General features: G+C 42.1%; 1 protein-coding gene across 9 annotated transcripts in view; it reads right to left on the bottom strand.

Annotated features, from left to right (window-relative positions):
• Positions 1-20,000, bottom strand: part of LOC123511149 (prostaglandin E2 receptor EP4 subtype-like) — a 224,362-nt gene that overhangs the window by 37,763 nt on the left and 166,599 nt on the right. For all 9 annotated transcript variants that reach the window (XM_045266787.1, XM_045266780.1, XM_045266779.1 and 6 more), the window contains one exon: positions 1-48. This exon is cut by the window's left edge and continues 173 nt beyond it. In XM_045266787.1, the coding sequence (XP_045122722.1) occupies positions 1-48 (48 nt within the window). The remainder of the gene's footprint in view (positions 49-20,000) is intronic.

Genomic DNA, 20,000 nt, shown 5'->3' with positions numbered 1-20,000 from the left:
ATTGCGCAGAACAGGACCGAGAAGAGCCAGATTCCTAGTAGCAGGATTCTGTTTGGGAGAAAGAGAGAATGGGGGTTAAGTTGAGTTTTTTTTTTTTTATGTAGGAGGGGAAATCAACCAAGGGCAACAAAATATAAAAAAAGGTCCATTTGATGTGCTGGTTCCCTTAAAGAATGGTAGAGAAATAGCCAAAATTATGGAGCAAATGTCTTAAGTTACAGTGAGGTACACAGACACACACACTACAGTACACCTTGCTGTTTTTATCGAAGTGGCCTGACGAATGAGTATGAAGGTTATGGTAGAAGGAAAGAAGAGCAATAATAAAAGAAAAGGAAAGTAAAAGTAGAATAAAAAGACTGCAGAAGTAGAAAACAATGACAAGAACGTAGAAACGAATGTAGAAAGAAAGTAGAAGAGAATGAAAGCAAATAGAAGATAATGTTTTTTGGTGTACTGGATGATAGAGGAAAAGTGCGGATTGATAGTGGCTTGGGAAGGTGTGTGTGTGTGTGTGTGTGTGTGTGTGTGTGTGTGTGTGTGTGTGTGTGTGTGTGTGTGTGTGTGTGTGTGTACCTTACTTTCCCTATGAATGAAGAGAAAAGAAGGGGTTAAAAAGGAAGAAGAGGAAGATTAGGAGGAGGAGAAAGGGGAGGAGGCGAGGAAGGAGGAGGAAGAGGAAGAAGAGAAGTAGGAGTATGTTTAGGATCACAAGATGAGGGATTGGATTTAGGATGAAGCTGGAGGGGAGGAGGAGGAGGAGGAGGAGGAGGAGTAGGTGAAAGAAGAAGAAAAAAGATGAGAATAAGGACGAATAAGAGGAAGAGAGGAAAGAGGAAGAGAAATAGGAAAAAAAAGATGAAGAAAACGGTATCCTTATTCAGAGAGAGAGAGAGAGAGAGAGAGAGAGAGAGAGAGAGAGAGAGAGAGAGAGAGAGAGAGAGAGAGAGAGAGAGAGAGAGAGAGAGAGAGAGAGAGAGAGAGAGAGAGAGAGAGAGAGAGAGAGAGAGAGAGAGAGAGAGAGAGAGAGAGAGAGAGAGAGAGAGAGAGAGAACGTAAAGAGAATGAAGAGAAGAAGAAAAGAAGAAGAGGAAGAAGAAAAAAGAAGAAGAAGAAGAAGAAGAAGAAGAAGAAGAAGAAGAAGAAGAAGAAGAAGAAGAAAGAAGAAAGAAGCGAAAGAAAATGGACAAAACGTTACAAAAAATGAACAAGAAAACGAATAAAAACGAGAAGAGAGACAAGAACAAGAACAACATCACTTACTGAACAGGAAAAATAAGATCAACAAAAATGACCAAAATCAGGAACAAGGAAGAAACAACAACAACAACAACAACAACAACAACAACAACAACAACAACAACAATAACAACAAAGACCCACAAAATTGATAAAACATGAACAATAACACCATAACACCACCACCACCACCACAACCAACAACAACAACAACAACAACAACAACACTAACAACAACAAGAAAACAAGTAAAAGGAGAAGAAGAAGCAAAGTAAAAATAAGAAGAGGAAGACGAAGAAGAAGTGGGAGGAAAACGATATGGCGTAAGACAAAAAAAGAGGAGCAAGAGGAGGGAGAGGAGGGAGAGGAGGAAGAGCAGGTGGGTGGGGGGAAGGGGTGTTAAAAGCAGTGAAGGTCATGGTGGTGGTGGTGGTGGTGGTGGTGGTGGTAGGGGGTGTCTTCATAGCGCCAGAAAAGAGAGAGAAAAGAAAGACCCTTGAACAAGATAACAGAACAGAGAAGATGAGAGAGAGAGAGAGAGAGAGAGAGAGAGAGAGAGAGAGAGAGAGAGAGAGAGAGAGAGAGAGAGAGAGAGAGAGAGAGAGAGAGAGAGAGAGAGAGAGAGAGAGAGAGAGAGCAGAAAAACAGACCTTGATACACAGAAACAGAAGGAAAAACGAGGCAGAAGCAGTGATAAAAAAGAGAGAATAAATAATCCAACCCGATATATTAATGTAATTCTTAAGACTGAGAAAGGTTCGTGGGATGCATACCCGCGTACCTGGAGGTAATTAGAGAAGGCCAGGTAAGAACAGGTATTAATGGCAGGTGCTGAGTGTGTGCTGTTCAGGTTAATTGGGATGAGATTAGGTAATACTGCTATCTCTCTCTCTCTCTCTCTCTTGGAAATACAATAGACACGATGAAAACAATATTAAAAGGAGCAAAAGAAATATATATGTAGTTTGTAGAGAAATAAGAAGGAAAAATAGAAGAGAATAGAAAGATATGTTGGAAATAAAGATGATTTAAAGAGACAGCCGTAAAACATTTCATAAATTACAAAATTTGATGAAAAAAAATAAATAAAAAGTAAAGAATTAAAAGTGCAAACATAGAGAGAGAGAGAGAGAGAGAGAGAGAGAGAGAGAGAGAGAGAGAGAGAGAGAGAGAGAGAGAGAGAGAGAGAGAGAGAGAGAGAGAGAGAGAGAGAGAGAGAGAGAGAGAGAGAGAGAGAGAGAGAGAGAGAGAGAGAGGGGGGTGATACGAGTAACAGCATCAGTATTTGCAAGTTTCGTCATCTGAACACTGTGTGGAAGTAATTAAATGCTTCAGACACGCGTGGAAGGTGGAGGAAGGTGAAAGTGATGAGTGTGATGAGCGATAGAGTGTGATGAACGATAGAGTGTAGAGTGTCGTGTGTAGATGGGTGCTAAAATGTGTGCAAATTTGGTACAGTGTGATGAGTAATGCGTTGAACTGTGATGAGTATTGTGATGTGGCAGTATTGTGACTCTTGGGCCCTTTGCTCTCTCACCATCACTGCTTTCCAAAGGCTCCAGTTAAAGATACTCATATTCTTAAGGGTATTTTTATGCTTCTGGTGATAGATTGGCAAGGTTTCTAGTTTATTAACCTTTTGAATTCCATGACGCGTTTCCATAATCATTCTCTTTATTATTTTTTTATTTTGTACAGCTTCAGAAACTCATGTGGGGGATTGAAATAGTGAAGACTTAGGCCATTAATCTTCTGACCTCCATAGACCCTTCCTAATGTCAATAAAATGGTCTAATCGCACACAAATCTCAAGGTAAAAATGTGTTTCAGTATTGAAGAGATTAAAAGGAGAAACTGTCTTGAAAACTCGGCTGGTTGTCTCCGTGGCCTTAGAAAACTGTCGTAGTGAGAAGGTAAGGCGTTTCAGAATACCAGCCTTGGAGTGTCGTGAGTGGTGTGTGAGTGAGTGAGCATTGAGCGATGGGCATTGAGTTAAGATGAGTCTGGCGAACGGTGCAAACTTCTCTCGTCTAACACCACTTCGCCACTCAGACCGCTGTGAGATGGATGGAACAGAAACATTCAAGGGATTTACGAGGGAATGTTTAATGAAATAAGCGCATTCCCACGGATCGTATCAAGTTGGAATGGTGAAATATTTAGTGTTGGCTGTTTATTTCGTAGTTTATTTCGCGTTTACAGCCGTGACCAAGAGAGTAACGATTAATTAAGGGAAAAATAGCTCGTTTATTGTCCTTCTCTTAAAAAAAATGAGATGAATACAGGAATAAAGAAATGAAAAGCAGAGAAATTTGAGAGAGAGAGAGAGAGAGAGAGAGAGAGAGAGAGAGAGAGAGAGAGAGAGAGAGAGAGAGAGAGAGAGAGAGAGAGAGAGAGAGAGAGAGAGAGAGAGAGAGAGAGAGAGAGAGAGAGAGAGAGAGAGAGAGAGAGAGAGAGAGAGAGAGAGAGAGAGAGAGAGAGAGAGAGAGAGAGTCACCTTTCCTATACTCCCTCATCTACACTGAATTAACCAATGCATCAAGTGAAAAAAAATAATAAAAACACACAAAAACAAAGCAAAAACAAAGAAAGGAAAAACAAGAACAATAAAAATGAAACAAGGTTACGGAAGAAGAAAAACACGAAGAAAAAAAATAGGCAAAGAAGAAGAAGAAGAAGAAGAAGAAGAAGAAGAAGAAGAAGAAGAAGATGAAGATCAACAACTTCCTGCATTCTCGTGAAATTTGATGCTTTAACTTGAGACAGGGAAAGGAAGGTGGAAAAAAAAAGAAAGGTCAGAGTTTTGGAAGGCTAGGGGAAAGAGGTCAAAGTTTGCGCTGATCTGCTGCCCGCCCGTGTCAGGTCTCACGGGGATTAGTGAGTTTGCAGCGATGTGAAGTGAGATGAGCGGCAGGAACTGAATATTGATGTGTTTGTATTGCTTGATCTCTTTTCTGCTCTGTGTCGTGAAAAGTGTTTTGATTGTGTGTGTGTGTGTGTGTGTGTGTGTGTGTGTGTGTGTGTGTGTGTGTGTGTGTGTGTGTGTGTGTGTGTGTGTGTGTGTGTGTTTCACTGTTTGATCTGCTGCAGAGTCTGACAAGACAGCCAGACGTTACCCTACGGAACGAGCTCAGAGCTCATTATTTCCGATCTTAGGATAGGTCTGAGACCAGGCACACACCACACACCGGGACAACAAGGTCACAACTCCTCGATTTACATCCCGTACCTACTCACTGCTAGGTGAACAGGGGCTACACGTGAAAGGAGACACACCCAAATATCTCCACCCGGCCGGGGAATCGAACCCCGGTCCTCTGGCTTGTGTGTGTGTGTGAGAGAGAGAGAGAGAGAGAGAGAGAGAGAGAGAGAGAGAGAGAGAGAGAGAGAGAGAGAGAGAGAGAGAGAGAGAGAGAGAGAGAGAGAGAGAGAGAGAGAGAGAGAGAGAGAGAGAGAGAGAGAGAGAGAGAGAGAGAGAGAGAGAGAGAGAGAGAGAGAGAGAGAGAGAGAGAGAGAGAGAGAGAGAGAGAGAGAGAGAGAGAGAGAGAGAGAGAGAGAGAGAAAGTCATAGCACTGGTAGTAATGACAAAAAAATAGTAGAACTGTAGTGATAACAATAATATGACGATGATGAGAAAAAGAGAGAAAATGAGTTTGTTGTATAGCAAATGAAGTATGAAAGACGAACAAACAACCTTGAAAAACAATTGAAGGAGACTTATTTCTTTCCAGTGGTGTGTTGGGAGACGCTGTGACGCTCTGCCCTACAAATCCCGGCGAGGGAGAAAAGGTACGCGTCTTCTCTTTGTTCTTTCTTTGTATTCCTTCGTGTTTACCTTCCCCTGTCTCCTTGTCTAAAATTTGAAATGTAATATTATCTAAACCCGAAAGAGACAAGAGGTAAGTTGCTGCAATTTGTTCTTCCTTTATATTCTCTCGTGGTTGTGTTTCCCTTCTATCTTGCCATCTAAGATTTAACCCCTTGAGTACCATGACGCGTTTCCATATACATTCTGCTTACTATGTGGTGATTTTAAACAGCTTCAGAAACTTATGTAGGGGATTAAAATAGTGAAGACTGTGGCCATTAATGTTCTGAGCCCCATAGACCCTTCCTAATGTCAATAAAATGGTCTAATCGTACGCAAATCTCAAGGTAAAAATGTGTCTCAGGACTGAAGGGGTTAAAGGAGATGTTATTGAAACCACATCAGAGACAGGAACGGTATGGTAGTATTTGTTCTTCTTTTGTGTTCTCTCGTGTGTGTGTCTTTCGTCGTATAAAGATCTAAACTGTAATCTTATATTTCCCGGAAGAGGCATCACTATCAACCTTGCCTTTCTTGAGAGTGAAATAATGTGATCACTATTTTTACTGTCTCCGATTTCTATTCAGGCGTGATTGATTATCGGCTTACCTGTGATTTATATGAGGCAGGTGAGGTAATGGGTGGTGTTTGTTGATATTTATGGAGGTTATGCTAGACTGGATATTTTCTCTCTCTCTCTCTCTCTCTCTCTCTCTCTCTCTCTCTCTCTCTCTCTCTCTCTCTCTCTCTCTCTCTCTCTCTCTCTCTCTCTCTCTCTCTCTCTCTCTCTCTCTCTCTCTCTCTCTCTCTCTCTCTCTCTCTCTCTCTCTCTCTCTCATATTAATAATGCTACTTATGTTCATTTTTATGCATATCAATCAAGTACACGCACAAAGTTATTTCTGGATGCAGGGAGTTTAGTTCATCAGTTAAAATGTTTCCCAGTGTAATTAGTTAGGTAAAGGTAATTTCCAGGTGATAATGATTAATGGAGTCAGGTTAATGTGTGTAATTTTTGTAGTTTGACGAGTAATTAACGGCCAGAGAGCAGTGGAAGAGACGAGTTGAAAAAGATTGGGAGGGAGGGAGATATGCAAAGGATTGGTAGAAGAAAAGAGTTGATTAGGATGAAGGAAAGGGAATTTTGAGTACAGGAAAGGAGAGGAGATAGATGTATTGTAATGGAATGTAGAGAAATGCTTAACTGGCGATAAATGAGGAAGAGAAGTAGTGAGTAGAAGAAAGAAGGAAAAGTAGAAGAAGAAGGAAAGAGAAATAAGCTAAAGAGTGAAGAGAGAAGACAGCTAGAAAATAATGAAAACTTGAATAGAATAGAGGATAAAGACCCGTTGAGGGAAATAGAAAGAAGAGAACATAAAAAATAATTTGTGCTTGAAGTAAGATCAACAGAGAAAGAACTTCAAATTAGTTATGGATTAGTTACGAAATAATTAGGAGAAAGACGCAAAGGATTCATGTTTCTTCTTTGTACAATTATATCAAAGCTAGAACAAATACTCTTACGGATGCAGCTAAAAATAAAGATAATAATGAATGTTGGGAATTGAATTAAGGTTCGTAATGAGGAGTATGATAATGAAGACGTAATGTAAATCTAACTTTGATGATAATTGCTTGTTTTTATGAGGCATTCAATTTCACGAGGGTTTCGATCACGTAATTAGTTAGTTGTGTTAAGATGATTAGATTAATTTCAGGAGCGTGGCTGTGTTGAGAGAAAATGTTTAACGCCACGAGGCAACACAGAGACTGACTGGTGGTAATGGGACGCGGTACAGTTTTAGTCAGTGCTAAGAATAAGTATTTAACTCCATGGAGAAAATAAGACATAAAAAATTTGGTGTTTTCATTAAAGTTGTTAGCGTTGATGATTGAACTTAGAATGTCGGTGAGTGCTAAGAATAAACTTCCAATTACACAGAGAAGATACAGCGTAGGTATTGGTGTTTGCATTACTGTTAAACTTGACGACCAGAAAACTATACTGTGTCGCTCGCTAAGAATAGACACTTAATTCCATGGCGAAAATGCTACGCGGGAATTGGTGTTTGCATTACCGTTGTTAGACTCGATAATTGGAAAGCGATACAGTGGAGGTCAACAGTCGAGTAACACAAACATAAACCCCTAACTCTCATTGTAGCTCACCATGGCAACACTGTTAAAGACGTAATGAATTCCTACAGAGTGTAACATCGCGGTGAGTAACTAAAGATATTTCAGAGTGTAAGAATTATTTGAAATTAAGAAAAGACGTAGAAGGAGCAAAATTCCAACTAGATAATAAGTAAACATCACAAATAGTACCAAAAAATATATATATGATAGTGTTTAGGGATTGACAGGTTTACCACAATAGTGAAAATCATATCAGTAAATAGCAACGCAAATAGAACCAGAAAAAAAAACATTAAAAACAGAGTCACCATGAGGGAGTGAACATCTTGATAAGTAGCACCACAATTATTACTAAAAAAAAAAAAAAAAAAAAAAAAGTGTCTGAGGGTATTCTGGCATTAAACAGAGACTTGCCACGTAGCAGTGAAGGTATCGAGTTCTCTGATCTGCTGGGAATCAAACACTTGCTGGATTGTATTAGACTGTCAGGAGAACAGAGGACTTAAGTCAAAGGGAGAATTTTAAACACAATAGAAGCGAGTGTTGGTCATTCATCTCCTGCCCACGAGTGTTTTGTTGAGGGAGTGAAGAGAGGGGAGAGTGAAGACGTGTAGGCTGTGAGAGGGAGAGAAGAGAGGGGAGGAAAGAAGATATAAGAGGAGAATAGAGGAAAGGAGAGAAAAGGAAAAGAGAGGAGAAGAGAGAAAAGGAATATCAGAACATGAACGACAAAGTGGTACAGTGGTACAGTGGAACCATGTGTGATTTGGGGTCCGAGGGGTCTCCAAGCGCACGGGTTCGAATCCTGTCCACGGTTTGAGTGTAGGTTGGGCTTCCTCACTCGGGGCAACGGTTTCCTAGCGGGTGGGCTTTGAGATAGAGGTACCACAAAAAGTACCCCCTTTAGCCCATGACCATAAATTCCCGTGAAAAAAGCCCACATGGTATAAACATAAAATATAAGAGAAGCAAATGAAGGAGTAGAGGAGAACATTGGAAGAGAGAGAGAGAGAGAGAGAGACAGAAAAGAAAAGAAAAAAACACAAAAAATAAATATGAAGATAGGAAACTAATTAACTATTCCACCCATTAACTGTATCAAACCAAGAAGAAAAAAACACAAAAAGGAAAATAAAATAACAAAGAGATGAGAAAAATAGAGGGAAATGAAGGGGCAGAATAGGGTTAGTCAAGGGGGGACCAAAGGTGAATTCCGTGACCTAATAACGCAGAAAATGGGCGCTACCGATGGAAGGAGCGTGGGGCGTAATGGTGGGGAAGGAGCCAATCATCACCCGTCATTTGTCCAAGGAAAGGTAAGAGATGCAGACCATATTGTGACCCGCACGTGTTGGAGAGAGAGAGAGAGAGAGAGAGAGAGAGAGAGAGAGAGAGAGAGAGAGAGAGAGGTGTTATGGTGAGGTTGAGCTTAAAATAGAAGAAGAAAATGGTGTCAGGTTGGGTTGACAGTAAAAGAATTAAGGATACAATGACGTAGAATGAAAGAGGAGTGAAAAATGAACTAGTTAGAGTAAAAAATAAGACGGAAAACGCTAGAATGAGTAAGAGGAAGGTGTTATGGTGGAGCTGAGGTGGGAATAGATCATAAAAAAGGGTGTTAGGTTAGTGTGAGAGTGAAGAATGGGAAAATGCGAAGACGTAGGATGAAAAAGGAGCAAAAAATGAATTAGTTGCAGTGAGGAGTAAGATGGATAACAATAGAATGAGTAAGAGGAAGGTGTTATGGTGGATAGGAAAAGGATATTGTTTAGGATGAGAGTAAAGAATGAGGAAATGTATTGAGGTCGGATGAAATAGAAGTAAAATAAAGAAAAAAAAAACTAGTCAGAATGAAGGATATGAGTGAGGCGCTATAATGAAGCTAAAGGCAGCATGAGAAAAAAAAAAAGCTGAAATGACATTGCGTTAGATAAAAAAAAATGAAGAAAAAAGAAATGAAAAAGCACAATTACGATGAAAAGATAGGTAAAAACCAACAAACAAGAATAAGCAGTAATGAAAAGATGTTAATACGAGACTCAGGTTAAAATAAGAGTGAAATGGATGAGAGTAAGGCTTGCATGATGGGCTGGCGTGAGAATGAAAGGTGAAAGTGAGAGGAGAGGGGGTTCGCTGTGAGTGGTGAGCGTGAGAATCGCCTGCATGTGTTGTGTGTCGCCCAAACACGTGAGGCGATTAGCTTGTTGTGGTCGTTAACGAAGCCACGAGGAGAGAGGAACGCGGGAGGGAGACTGGAAGGGGCGGGGGGAGACGTGACAAATGTGAGAGAGAGAGAGAGAGAGAGAGAGAGAGAGAGTGTGTGTGTGTGTGTGTGTGTGTGTGTGTGTGTGTGCAAACATACAAACAGATTAGCGCAAATGGACAGGTATTAAAGATGAGAGCAAACAGGTACACTAGGATACAATTAAACTAAAGGTAAGTCACAGAAAATAAAAGAAAATAACAAGGAATATAAAAAAAACAAAATAGAAAAAAATCAACCTTAACATTGAAAGGAAAACGTGAATTGATCTTAGACAAAAAGAAAATAGGAGGTATCCCCATAGAAAGTATCTCCTTTAGCCCATAAATTCCCGTGATAAGCCCACATGGTATTAAAATAAATAATAAAGATAATCATTAATAGAAAAAAAAAGTTACTTAAATCAAGGCACCCCATCTCCTCCCCTCCCCTCCCCCGCCCAACAAAAAAGTTGATAAAAACACCAAAATGATCAAAATAAAAAGAAAAGAATTAAACCAAGAAATAAGAAAGAAGTGAAATACTCAAGCAAAAAAAAAAAAAAAAAAAAAATAGATAGATATAAAAACAACCACGTCATTTAGATCGAGTTTATGAACGTGCCGAGATAAATGAAGACTTTAATTGCTATGAGAAAAATTGCAATGCTGGAGAGGGAAAGTTTGGGCCAAAAAAAGGCAATTATTTGAGTTTCCCGCCAGAACAATCAGGGTAATTTTTGTGGTAATGGCGATGAATGGTCATTAATTAGCGGCTGGTTCTGTTAATAGGGTCTGACTGAGAGAGAGAGAGAGAGAGAGAGAGAGAGAGAGAGAGAGAGAGAGAGTGTGTGTGTGTGTGTGTGTGTGTGTGTGTGTGTGTGTGTGTAAAGTTGTCGAACCATTTTGTGCTCTGTTATAGTTGATTGTTTTATCAGTACGTTCATTTCATAGACAAAATTTGATGTGAAAGATATAAAGTTAATTGCACATAGAGAGAGAGAGAGAGAGAGAGAGAGAGAGAGAGAGAGAGAGAGAGAGAGAGAGAGAGAGAGAAATCTGCCCTTGCTCTCTTTACAACACTATTCCCCGCAACCTCTGACGTCAGCGGAAGACTCGATAAGTGAATGCCATCCCGCGTGTCTCGAAGGGCGCCATCTGTTCGAGTCCTAAGTAGCAGTTTGGGCTTTTGGGAAGGGTGACGTGGGGAGAAACGTGACTCAGTAGGGAAGGAAATGGAGTTCAGAGGAATAAAAAGGAAAAATAGGAGATAGGGAGGATGTAAAGGGAAAAATAGGAGAGTGGCAAGGGAGAAATGGGATGGTTCTGGAGGAATAGTGTAGGGGAGAGGGTGGAAAGGAAAGGGTGAGAGGGATACGAATGGGAATAGGGAGAAGGTAATAGAATAAAATGAGGAAGGTTTGGATAGCAATGGAGAGGCTAGGGAAAGAGGAAAGCACATAGGAGTGAAGAGAAGAGAAAACAAAAGAGATAGGAAGGAGATGAAGTAAAGCAGTAATAAGTATAAGAAAGAAGAATAAAAGTGGACAATAAATAAGTAGGAAAGAAAAAGAGAGACAGTTTTGGAGAGCAACTTAGAGAAAGGAGGAAAATGCGCAGAAGGAGAGATAATATAACATCATAGAAAATAGGAAGGAGATGAAATAAAGCAGTAATAAGTTTGAAAAGAAGAGGAAAAGTGGAGAATAAATGAATGAGAAGAAAAAGAGAGACAGTGTTAGATAGCAATAGATAAGTCTGTGAAGAAAGGAAGGCACACAGAAATAAAGGAAATAGAATATGGTAAATGATAATGGGAAATGAAATAAAGTTGTGTTAAGTATGAAGAGGAAAAAAAATGTATAATAAATGAATGTGAAAGAGAAAGAGAATAATGGATAGCAATGGATAGGTTAAGGAGGAGAGGAAAGAGCATAAAAGTGAGGAGAATAGGAAAGAGTGAAGAATGAGGAGGAAATCAAAGGGAAGTGAAGGTAAGAATATAAAGAAGAGGAAAAGTTGAAAATAAATGAGTAGGAAAGAAAGAGAGACAGTGTTAGGTAGAAATGGACAGGTTAACCACTTCAGTACTGGGACACATTTTTACCTTGAGATTTGTGTACGATTAGACCATTTCATTTACATAAGGAAGGGTCTATGGAGGTCAGAAGATTAATGGCCACAGTCTTCACTACTCTAATCCCACACATAAGTTTCTGAAGCTGTATGAAATCACCAAATAGTAACCAGAATGACTATGGAAACACGTCATGGTACTGAAGGGGTTAAGAAAAGAGGGAACCACATAAGAGTAAAGATGATAAGGAGGAAGTGAAATAAAGAAGTGGTGAGAATGAAAAGAAGAGAAAAAGTGGAAAAAAAGAGTAAATGGGAAGGAAAGACAGAGAGAGAGCAAAAAAAAAAAAAAAAAAAGCAGATCTCGGCAGAATTCAAATTAGCGTGGAAAATGAAATGTCAGAGAGAAGAAAAAATCGTAAATCAGAAAGTGTTGCGTGTGTAGCGAGGGACGAGTGGGTGAAGGGAAGAGTACTAGAGGAAAATTGGAGAGATGAGGAAGTCGCCTACGCAGGAAAAGGTTTGAAAAAGAGAATAGAAATGTGTGAATCAAGTTTGTTAGTTACAGTTTTACAATTGTTTGACTTCAACATTTTCAATTAACGTTTCTCTTTATAACAAATCTTGCTCTCCTAATAATAGTTTCTCTCTCTCTCTCTCTCTCTCTCTCTCTCTCTCTCTCTCTCTCTCTCTCTCTCTCTCTCTCTCTCTCTCTCTCTCTCTCTCTCTCTCTCTCTCTCTCTCAAGAAGTGCCTCTTCTAGTTATTTTCATCCTTCCTTGGTAAACCTCTCCTCTCTCTCAACTCTCACTTTCCGTCTATATAAATCTCTTTTCTTCCCAATAAAACTCACAATCTCATTAATGCAACTCACTCACAATACAATTCTCTCCCACTCCCTGATAGGACTCTCCCTCACTCTCCCATTACAATTTTTCCCTCTCACTATCAAAAATCCAGCACGGCGCCATATGATCTCGGTTCCTTCCTTCCAATCCATCAATTTATGTCAATCTTAACCAATACAACACATTCTCCCACGCGCAGACTCGACTTAAAGTGATAGACAGACGGACAGACGGACATTGGTTTATCGTGACAGACAGAAAGACAGACAGACGCCATTGTACCTGTAATGCTGTTAATTAATCTGTATCACTGTTCATGCGTCCATTTCTGTGTCTGTCATGTCTGTTCGTCTCTTTATGTACGCGTCTCTGTTTTGTGTTCAGTTTGTGCTGCCGTGTTGATTCATTTGTATTTTTTACGATTTTTTTAATAGTTCGTCCTTTAATTTAGATGTTCATGTGTTTATTTCTATTTTATACTTAATCTTTTGTCTCTTTCAATTTATTCGTTTGATAGTTGAGTCTGAAAAGTTTGATTAATTTCTCTTTATTAACAGCTTGTGTACCATGCCGTGTTTCCATACATTCTGCTTACTATCTGGTGATTTTATACAGCTTCAGAAACTTATGGGGGAGATTAAGATAGTGAAGACTGTGGCCATTAATCTTCTGAGCTCCATAGACCCTTCCTAATGTCAATAAAATGGCCTAATCGTACACAAATATCCAGGTAATAATGTGTCCTAGTACTGGAGGGATGAAAATAATGAAGACTGTGGCCATTAATCTTCTGACCTCCATAGACTCTTCCTAATGTCAATAAAATGGCTTAATCGTACACAAATATCCAGGTAAAAATGAGTCCTAGTATGGAAGGGGTTAAAACAGTGAAGACTGTGGCTATTAATCTTCTGAGCTCCATAGACCCTTCCTAATGTCAATAAGATGGCCTAATCGTACACAAATATCCAGGTAAAAATTAGGAAGAGGTTAAAATAGTAAAGACTGAGGCCGTTAATCTTCTGAGCTCCATAGACCCTTCCTAATGTCAATAAAATGGCCTAATCGTACACAAATTTCAAGGTAAAAATGTGTCCCAGCAATGAAGGGGTTAAGTTAGTACTCTTAAGTATCCGCATTATTCACCTCTTTACCTCTCCTCTTATTTATTGTTAATCTGTTTATTATATGTTACTTTTATCCTTTTTTTCTTTCAATTCACTTGCAAGACAATAACGTGAATCAAGAATACTTAATAATTTCCCCTTCATTTAATTTCCCTTTCGTTTATTTATCTCTTCTATCCACCACATTATCTTTCAATCATCTGTTAATCTCCCACTTATCTCCTTGTTTTCCACCTATCTCTTTATCTCGCAATTTATCGGCTGCTTGATCATTTCCCCTTCATTTAACTCCTTTATTTATTTATCTTCTCTGTCTATCACTTTATCCTCAATCATCTCCTTATCTCCCATTTATCTCCTTTTCTTCCCTTCCATCTATCTCTTTATCTCGCAATTTCTCGGTCGTTTATCATTAATACTTGATAATTTCCCCTTCATTTAATTCCTACATTTACTTAGCTCCTCTATCCACCACTTTATCTCTCAATCATCTGATCTCCCACTTATCTTCTTAATATCTCTTTATCTCCCAATCATCTCCCACTTTGTTGGCTATTATTTTTAAAGCTGAAGTTTGCAATATTTCCTCCCTTCATTTAACAGAGCGTGGCAGGAATGTAATTTACTCCCCTGCTGTTATTTTATTGTATGTGTGTGTGTGTGTGTGTGTGTGTGTGTGTGTGTGTGTGTGTGTGTGTGTGTGTGTGTGTGACTCATTTGTCTGATTCGCGAGATACTTTTTTTTTTACGTTTTTTGTTTCAGCTTTGTCTATTTTTTTTTTTTTTTTTTGCTTTGAAAATGATTTGTGTTCATTATTCATATTTTCAAGTCTTTTCTTTCAGCGTTTTTTTTTTTTTTTTATTTTATGTTGACAATTTTTTTTTTTTTTTTTTAGTTTTTTTCTTCCAGTCTTTTTATTTTTATTTTCTGTTCATGTTTTTTTATTGTTTTCATTATTTTGTGATCAAGTTTAGCATGGTTTGAATTATTGTTGCTGTTTCCCTCCCGTTTTTTCTTCTTTATTTTTATTTGTTATTCTTTTCATTAATTTCGTTTTTCTTATCTTAATTTCTGATCATATTTGTGTTATTCTTATTAATCTCAACATTATGATTCTTTTTACCTGTTTTTCTTATTCTACTTCTTATCTTTTCCAGTTGTTTCGTCATAATTATCTTCTTTATCATTACTTTACCTTCTCACTCTTATTTAGTTACTTTTCCTAATTTCTTTCTGTACCTACTTATTTTTCTACTTCCTTTTGATATACTTCACTCGATGCTTGTCTATATCATCACCACGATTTAAGTAGCTATTCTCATACATTCACCCATCCTTCACCATTGTTCCTGTTATCATTTCTGTAAGTCATTTTTGTCCAAGTGAATTCCATGCACCAAAAATTCCTTGCAACTCTGTCTGTCTCTCTCTTTCTCTTGTCACGTCACGTCCTTCTTAACTACAATCCTTCCTTAATTCCCAGTCTGGCCAGTGTCTCGTCTGTCTCTCTGCCCTTGTGTGTGTGTGTGTGTGTGTGTGTGTGTGTGTGTGTGTGTGTGTGTGTGTGTGTGTGTGTGTGTGTGTGTGTGTGTGTGTGTGTGTGTGTGTGTGTGTGTGTGTGTGTGTGTGTGTGTGTATCTCTCTCTCTCTCTCTCTCTCTCTCTCTTTTTTTTTTTTTTTTTATTTAAACAAAACTTAATACAAAGGAACATGTACCCAAAGGCGCACTGTCGTGTGCTACCTATTCTAAGGGTACTACAATCTATTTCTCTACAATATTTACAAGACTTAAAAATAGATAATATACAAGATGGTCAGCATGTAAATGGAGCACTATTCGTTTCACTTCACTAGCACTATTCACGCACTGCACTACACTGAGTGTCACGTCACAAAGAGTGTCAGAGGAGTTGGCAGTGTCTGTCTCCACTTATGTGCCATCAGTTTGACACTGTGTGTGTTCATCTCCTGGACGTGAGGCACCGCGGCCGTGAACAAGTTCCACATCCTGGAGACGCGTCCTGCGAAGGTGCGTTGATGCTGACACCCGTGGGATCGCGGCACCTCTACGGCGTCACCACCATTGAGCACCGTTCTCGTGCTCCGTGCGGTGACTCTTAGAGGATGACGCAGCCCTGCCAGATGTGGCACTCTTTGCACCTGTGCCTTATGGAACACTACGATCGCCGCCACGTCTCTGCGGTGTTCCAGTGAATCAAGGGGACGCTCAGGCTCTGGGTGAGGTGGTAGTGCAGCATCTACTAGCCGTATGGCGCGGCGTTGGATGCTGTCCAGTCTCCTTCTGTGTGTGGCGGCACAGGACATCCAGGAGAGAGCTGCGTATTCAAGGTGGGGCCGCACCTGTGCCTTGTACAGCAGCAGTCTCCCTTCCTGTCGAGGAAACTGGCGATCCTTCTGAGAGCGGAGATCCTGTGAGAGGCTTTCTTGGCAATGGTTTTGACATGCCTGTCAAACCTCAGCCCTCGATCCACCTCCACTCCAAGTATCTTGACGTCATCTTGGAGTGGGAGAGCAGCAGCGCCAAAAGACAACTTTCCTGCCATTGCTGCCATGGCGGCTGGGGACCGAGAGACAACCATTGCTTGTGTCTTCTCCGGCGCGAATGTCACTTGCCAGCGAGCACCCCACTCCTTTATCACTCGTAGCTGCTGATTGATGGCCTCAGCAGCCCGCCCACTGTCCTGGCGTGGATAGGTATAGGAGAGGGTGCAGTCATCAGCATAGGCCATGACTCCTGGCAGTAGCTGGAGAAGATCATCCACGTAGATATTCCACAGGAGTGGGCCAAGAATTGAACCCTGTGGCACTGATGCCTCCACAGGCAGGGACTCAGATGTTTGCCCGTTGACAACCACCTTGAGGCTTCTGTCCTGCAGGTAATTTCCCAAGAGTCGTAGCAAGCCACCCTGGATGCCTTTAGCACGAAGCTTTTCTAGTAATCCGTTGTGCCATACTTTATCAAAAGCTCCTGCTATGTCCAAAGCAACCACTATAGTGTCCTTGCCGTCGTCGAGGGCGTCCTGCCAATGCCTGGTGAGAAGCATCATTAGGTCGGAGGTTGACCTTCCAGGTCTGAACCCAAACTGTTGGTCTGAGAGGAGGGCATTGTCCTTGAGATGGCTACACACCACCTCTGCCACGACCCTCTCAAACACTTTACCCACCACTGACAACAGGGATATGGGTCTGTAGTTTTTGGGTCCGTCCTGGAGCTTTTTGTGTACAGGAACTACTCGAGCCTCCTTCCACACTGAAGGCCAGACGTTTTCCCGTACACAAGTTGTGAAGACTTGGGTGAGAGGGGCAGCCAGTTCCTGGGAGCATCGCTTCAGCAGGTGCGGGCTGATGTCATCAGGGCCGGTGGCTTTCTGTGTGTCCAGCCCCGCAATAATCGCTTCACCTGCTGATGCGTCACCTCCACCATGGTGACAGTCTTCTCACATTGCTGGACCAGCTGAGGCGGTGGCTGCTGTGGATTCCGACCTTCATTTTTCCAGCAAACAAGGAAGCCAGCAACTGTGCCCTCTCCTTACTGCTGGTGGCGACAGTACCGTCCTGCTTGCTGAGGGAGGGATGGATTCTTGGTGGCCAGTTCCTTGTTTGTCCTTAACAAGAGACCACCAAGTTTTGTTTCCTACGCCAGTGCCACACAGTTTCCGGCGCAGGCTTTCCTCCCACTTTTTTAAGGCCCACTTGCTGGTTACCACCATCCTCCTGCATGCAGCCCTGTGCAGGTCCTTGTTGCGCCGAGTCGGGTTCCTCTTGTAGCGGAGCCAGGCAGCATACTTTGCCTCGGCAGCAACACGGCAACGGTAGCCAAACCATGGCTGATCCGTCGATCTGGTGGTGTATTCCCTGTGTGGGACGTGGCGTCTCTGGAGGGCGAGAAGGTGAGAGGTGAGTGCAAGTGCTTCACTCTCTGCTCCTCCCTGTAGCAGAGTGGCCCATGGGGTGTGGGTCAGGTCGCGGCGCAGGAAGCCCAGTCTGCTTTGTTCCACAGCCAGATGGTGCGGGTGGTGGCCTCGTCCTGAGCCACGCCCACTTCCAGCTGTGTCAGTACAGCGTGATGGTCAGAGCTGCCCACGAGCCCCAGCTGATGACACTGAAGCTTGTCTTCCTGGTAGTCTGAGATGACAGGGTCTAATGTCCCTCCTCGTTCATGTGTGGGGAAGGTGACATGATCTGTCAGACCCTGCACCTCAGGAGATTCTCGTAGGCGTCTCTTTCCAGGTGGTGATTGAGATCCCCCACAATCAGCACGTGGCTGCAGCTGTGTGCCATCATCAGGTTGTCTAAGGTCTCAGTCAGGTACAAGAGTGAGTCAGGCCCTTGTCGCGGGGGGCGATACAGGGCACACAGCAGGAGGGCTGAGCGGTCTGCCAGCATTACTCGGAAGTACATCATCTCCATCATTGGAGGCGTGTCTATGTCGAGTAGCTGGGCCTGCATTCCTTCCTTGAAGCAGACAGCCACTCCACCTCCTGTTCGCTCCTGTCGGTCCCTCCTCACCCAGTGGGTGAAGCCCTGCATCCTGCCATACGTGGGCTCCACCTCACTGTTCAGCCATGTCTCGGTCACCACAACAACGTCTGCATTGTGTCGTTGCACACAGTTGTGGTATAAGTCTGCAAGGTTAGTCCGGAGACCACGGACGTTGCTAGAGACGACCTTTAGTTGGCGGCGGGGGCAAGCTGGCTGTACCATGGTGAGGGATGGTAGTGAGCGAGGCCTGCTAGTCCGAGGTGGTGGTTAGGGTCCGCGGCCGACTGCTGGTACTGGTGAAGAGGAGTGGTCCACTGCCGCCCCTGGTTCTGATTCCAGATACCAGGCTGAGGAAGGAGTGGGCGAGGTTGTGGCAAGGACTGAAATGAAGTGAGGGGGTGGGCGGGCTGAGGCGCTGCAGGTGGGAAGGGTGTGGCTGTGTGTCTTTCCACCGTAAGGAGCCGCTGTAGGAGACGCTCTTGACGTAAATCGTCAGTTCTGGCGTGGCAAGTAGCAGAAGTGTGTCCTTTCCGTGAGCAGTACTCACACACTTTTGCCTTGGCTCGCTTTTGTGTCTGCTTGGTGGCCTGGTGAGTCCTCAGTCCTTCGCTGGACACCCTCCAGGAACCGTGTCTCTCTCTCTCTCTCTCTCTCTCTCTCTCTCTCTCTCTCTCTCTCTCTCTCTCTCTCTCTCTCTCTCTCTCTCTCTCTCTCTCTCTCTCTCTCTCTCTCTCTCTCTCTCTCTCTCTCTCTCTCTCTCTCTCTCTCTCTCTCTCTCTCTCTCTCTCTCTCTCTCTCTCTCGACCTTGGATCTCTATTCTTTCCTCCAATATTTTCTTTCCTTCATCTTTTAATTCTTTGAGAGAGAGAGAGAGAGAGAGAGAGAGAGAGAGAGAGAGAGAGAGAGAGAGAGAGAGAGAGAGAGAGAGAGAGAGAGAGAGAGAGAGAGAGAGAGAGAGAGAGAGAGAGAGACACGGTTCCTTAACATAGTGCCATTCAACCTGTCTGTCTATTCACCTGTATAGAACAACTCATGAAGGTGCTGCAGGAGTAATTAGAAAACGCTTACCTGTGTGTGTGTGTGTGTGTGTGTGTGTGTGTGTGTGTGTGTGTGTGTGTGTGTGTGTGTGTGTGTGTGTGTGTGTGTGTGTGTGTGTGTGTGTGTGTGTGTGTGTGTGTGTGTGTGTGTGTGTGTGTGTGCGTGTGCTAGGTCTCTTATTTGCGGTCATGAGCGTGGAAGGAGGACGGGTAGGACTAGGAGGAGGAGGAGGAGGAGGAGGAGGAGGAAGGACGAATGCTACATTTTCTGAGGAGAGGAAAGAAAGTGGTCTTGAACTGCAGAAAAGGAGATTAAAACTATGGGAGAGGGAAGACAAAGGAACTGAAATTGCCATGGAGAGAGAGAGAGAGAGAGAGAGAGAGAGAGAGAGAGAGAGAGAGAGAGAGAGAGAGAGAGAGTTGAAAAATATCTCCTCGTTTGCAAAATAGAAAAGAAATAAAGTAAAAAGTAAAAGAAAAGGGACGAAAAAATACAGCTAATATATATATATATATCTCTCTCTCTCTCTCTCTCTCTCTCTCTCTCTCTCTCTCTCTCTCTCTCTCTCTCTCTCTCTCTCTCTCTCTCTCTCTCTCTCATGGAATAAAAATAGAGAAACACAACCAAAATGAAATAATCCTTGCAATATTGAAAGCCGGAACAAGAGGAAGGGAGAGAAAAACCACACGACAGACCAACAGCACAGGAGCCATCACTACTGCTGAAACGGAAAAATGAAAGGAAGGAAAAAATGGAAAAAAAATAGTTAAAAAAAGAAAGAAAACGAAAAAAATACTAGAATGGAGCAACGTGTACAGTTTAATCCCTGAATGAGAGAGAGAGAGAGAGAGAGAGAGAGAGAGAGAGAGAGAGAGAGAGAGAGAGAGAGAGAGAGAGAGAGAGAGAGAGAGAAAGGAATCACCCACCATATAATTAATCACAAGAACGAGGCAAGAATGGAAGACTAACAAAAAGAAAA

The sequence above is a fragment of the Portunus trituberculatus genome, chromosome 31, assembly GCF_017591435.1.
Source record: "Portunus trituberculatus isolate SZX2019 chromosome 31, ASM1759143v1, whole genome shotgun sequence".
Lineage (NCBI taxonomy): Eukaryota > Metazoa > Arthropoda > Malacostraca > Decapoda > Portunidae > Portunus > Portunus trituberculatus.
Note: the sequence above shows the minus strand (reverse complement) of the source record. Positions and strands in the feature narration are given on the sequence as shown.